The 4,012-nt window shown below is 39.0% G+C and overlaps 1 protein-coding gene across 1 annotated transcript in view; it reads right to left on the bottom strand.

The window, feature by feature from the left end:
- Nucleotides 1–4,012, bottom strand: part of LOC122089018 (beta-galactosidase 9) — a 47,736-nt gene that overhangs the window by 25,952 nt on the left and 17,772 nt on the right. The window contains exon 12 of the mRNA XM_042658423.1: nt 209–441. Within this exon, the coding sequence (XP_042514357.1) occupies nt 209–441 (233 nt within the window). The remainder of the gene's footprint in view (nt 1–208; nt 442–4,012) is intronic.

Raw genomic sequence — 4,012 nt, 5'->3', positions numbered from 1 at the left:
CTAACCACTGGTATCCAAGCCTTCAACCTAACTAGTCCCGCGGGCCCATACCGACCCCACCCAAAAAAAAAAAAAATGGTATAACATAAAGTTTTATTTCTTGACAATTTGCTTATGCAAAATGTTAACAAAATAGAATAAATTAAATATCTAATGAGGCTGATAAAATTACAAGTCTCCAACCACGAATTTTCAGATAATGACATACCTGGTTATATACCACAAGTAGTCAGATTTGTCCTTCGTCACATTTAAATGCTCCAGTACACCTTGTACAGTGAAATTATCGCCCCACACACCAACTGTCTCTTTAAGAATCTTCCAGTTTTTTGAATTGGCGAAGGGAACTTCGTAACGAGGCAATAATTCTTTAGGTTCCATAATTATGGAGGGCAAAGGAGAACCAAAATCTAGTGTCTTGATGGAAATTTGAGCCCCAACCTGGTATAAAATGAAAAGAAAGAATAAGTCGACCAAGTTTTACACAGGAACTGAGAGGTCACACTTGTTCCAACATTTATCCTGGGAAAAAATTGCAAGCCCTGGGAACAGCCCCAATCAGTGATAGTAGTGCACACTTAAGGACATAACAATAGCTTATGGACAAAAAAATGATGAGATAAAACCAACGGGCTTGCACAATATATTCAGATCACAGCATTTTCTAATGGATATGGATATATCCATTATTTTGTATCACACTACGAAATGAATTTAGCATTTAAGCAAGTTCCATGAAATGGATGCAACCAGAACTACTCTATGAAACTCAACTTATGAAGAGGGACATGTTGGCAGACAAAATGTGACTAGTGCCTAAGAAAGAATAGGTTTTGAGACTTCAGCCTTGCCATCCTTGGAGAATCAGAGTGGGGGGCTTCAAGCTGAGGTCTGGGCTTAGATTATGAGAGGATCAAAGCAGGCCTACATCTGTATATCAGTAATTGGGATTTAAGGGTCAACTAAGAAGAATAACTAGAAGTTCAAATCCAGAATCTTTATTCAGTTCTATATAGTAAAATCAACATTCTATATATTAAAATCAACATGATTATTTTCTTTTTCCAGAGTATATGTATGAAAGATGAGGTTGAACCCTAAGGAGGTAGCCGAGATGGCAAGGGACCTTTGCCTCAGGAAGCGTGTGGTTCTAAGTTCGACTCCTCTTAACTCCTTGGGGCCACTCACACGGGGGTGTTTAGTGCTCTTCGCTGCTTTCAGTGAAGTTGAACGGTTCTCATTCAACCCCGGTATGACCCGGTCCATGCAATTGTGGGGTCAGTATGGGCCCGCGGGACTAGTTAGGCCGAAGGCCTGGATACCCGTCATTAGGGGGAAAAAAAAAATGAAAGATGAGGTTGCAGTCTTGGTTTTTTCAACTTTACACATGAGGAGGCTATTTAAAGGAATGATAATATGCATAGCAACAGAGTTTAACGTATATATTGGTAAGGTAAATTTCACAAAAGTACCATGGTATCAATTGCAGATTATGTTGGTAATCTGGAATACCAAAGGCCATGAAAACATCAATGAGAGAAATAACATCATCATGTATTGTTATTCCAAAGAAAAGCATAAACCTTTTGGGTAGATTGAGTATATTAAAATATAAACTAGTAGATGCATGTATTATGCTTATTCATTATCTACTATCTAATAAAACCATAATTACCAAAGACCACATTCTTGGCAGCAAAACAGTACACAGGATGAATGGGTCGGGAAATTGACAACTGCACACTTTTTTCCAATTATTTCTTTGAATTTAAAAAAAAATAATAATAATAATGTGAAAATGCCTTGTACAAGAACATGGTTTTGACGTTATAAGCATGCAGGACAGTTAGGCACCATTCATTCCGATGCAAAATATTTTCTGGAAACCTGCAAGTAAAAGTAATAAACCAGTTCTATTTGTATTTTCTATTTCATATTTCTCTACTGCATATGAAAAGAAAACATGTTTGAGCATGGGATATTGAGGAAAACAATCCATATGTATGAGGGAGGTATTACGCTCCATGGGTAGCATGATTGAAAAAGATCAATTCACTTTTCTGGAAATAAAATTCCAGAATATAGCAGGAAGTTTTTTTCCCTCCACATTTTGGCATTTAAAATAATTTCTCTTGTTTCCTACCAAATTATTTTTTGCTTCTCCAGAATATCAGCAAAAAAAATTTCCACTGAAAGAAAGAACCATAGTAAAATAAGGGGTTGGGGGTGGCCAGAGCTATACCCAAAACATGATTCTGAAGAAAACTCTCCCAATGATCTCAAAATTTGATGAATCTTCTTCCACCAAACACAGCAAGTAGAGATTTCAGTGGCCAAGAGTAAACTCTTCATGAGAGTAAATTCTTCATGATAATCAGGGAAAGTAATTCAGTTCTTCCCAAGGTATCTAGAAGGGGAAGCCATTGTCTTGTATTCTTATTCATGGCTAAAATGAGGATGATGGTGATGGCTGCAGACATATCTATTCTTCAAGGGATCAATGTAAATTTTTTGGCTCCTATGACTTCTCATTTACAATAAATGTACTTGTGAGGGGACCTCTGTAGACTGTGGAGGAGGTGATTTAGCTCAGATCAGTGTTGAGGTGTTTCGAGGCGGTTTCTGTTTTGGAGGGTAAACCTGTCCAGACTACTCTGATTGGTGCTGGCAACATTGACAGTTGACCAGCAAGGTGCTGGAAATTGGTGCGGTATGGGTTGCAGAGTGGTTTAGACTCTGGTGATTACTTGTGGTTGTGGGTACCAATAGGTATAAATCTGAGGGGATTTTCCATGTGAAACCCACCAATAGAGAGGACGGAGAAAAGATTGTTTCTGCGGAAGAAGTATCTATGTTTGAGCGGGCATGTCTCCTTGGAAAAAAATCATCCTATATAAGAACGAGGAAGAAAATGGAGCAAGGGAGAGGGCAGGGTTGCGGTGTGGAAGAATATCATAAAGTTTCATGGTGACTTTCTGCCCAGATGCGCTTTTCAGGTTGGTGACAGATCTAGAGTCCAATTCTGGGAGGACGAATTGTTGGAAAATAAAATATCACGTAATAGCTTGGTGTCTAACAAAGAAGTTATGATGAATCGAGTATCTGAAATTGTTAATGGCTCACTTGTTTGGGAGTTGGCATTGAGAAGAGCTTTCTTTCAAGATTCCTCCGAATAGCCCCAAAGGTTGCAAAGCATCTATATTGATGTGTTGTGTCGTGTAGTGTAGTGATAGAAGGAGATGGAAGGATGGTATCAAGGCCAATTCTCAAAGAAAGCTTATTATGACTTCCTCTGCGGATAGTAATCAGAGATCGGTGATGGGTCCATCATAAAGAAGAATGCTGCCAGCCCCAAAGGTTGCAAAGCATCTATATTGATGTGTTGTGTCGTGTAGTGTAGTGATAGAAGGAGATGGAAGGATGGTATCAAGGCCAATTCTCAAAGAAAGCTTATTATGACTTCCTCTGCGGATAGTAATCAGAGATCGGTGATGGGTCCATCATAAAGAAGAATGCTGCCAGCCCCAAAGGTTGCAAAGCATCTATATTGATGTGTTGTGTCGTGTAGTGTAGTGATAGAAGGAGATGGAAGGATGGTATCAAGGCCAATTCTCAAAGAAAGCTTATTATGACTTCCTCTGCGGATAGTAATCAGAGATCGGTGATGGGTCCATCATAAAGAAGAATGCTGCCCCTCAAAGGATTGTGTTTTTGCTTGAATTTTGTCCCCAAGCACTTACTAACACTTGATCAGTACAAGAGAAGGAATTTCTCTTTCGCAAGTAGATGCTTCCCCCACTCCTCCAGGGGGGGCATTTGAAGCATTTTTTTCTAATTGGCCTGGTATCCAGAGTCCCCCTAAGGTTTATGTGGTATAGTATTTGATCCTCATGCTATTTGTTGGGTTCTGTGGACCTCAAAGATAAAAAGATAAGTATGTCATCTTTGCACTGATATTATTCACCAACTGCTGGTATTTGTTTTGAAAGAGTTCAAAAGGTGTCAATTTTGG

The sequence above is a fragment of the Macadamia integrifolia genome, chromosome 9, assembly GCF_013358625.1.
Source record: "Macadamia integrifolia cultivar HAES 741 chromosome 9, SCU_Mint_v3, whole genome shotgun sequence".
In the NCBI taxonomy this organism is placed as follows: domain Eukaryota; kingdom Viridiplantae; phylum Streptophyta; class Magnoliopsida; order Proteales; family Proteaceae; genus Macadamia; species Macadamia integrifolia.
Note: the sequence above shows the minus strand (reverse complement) of the source record. Positions and strands in the feature narration are given on the sequence as shown.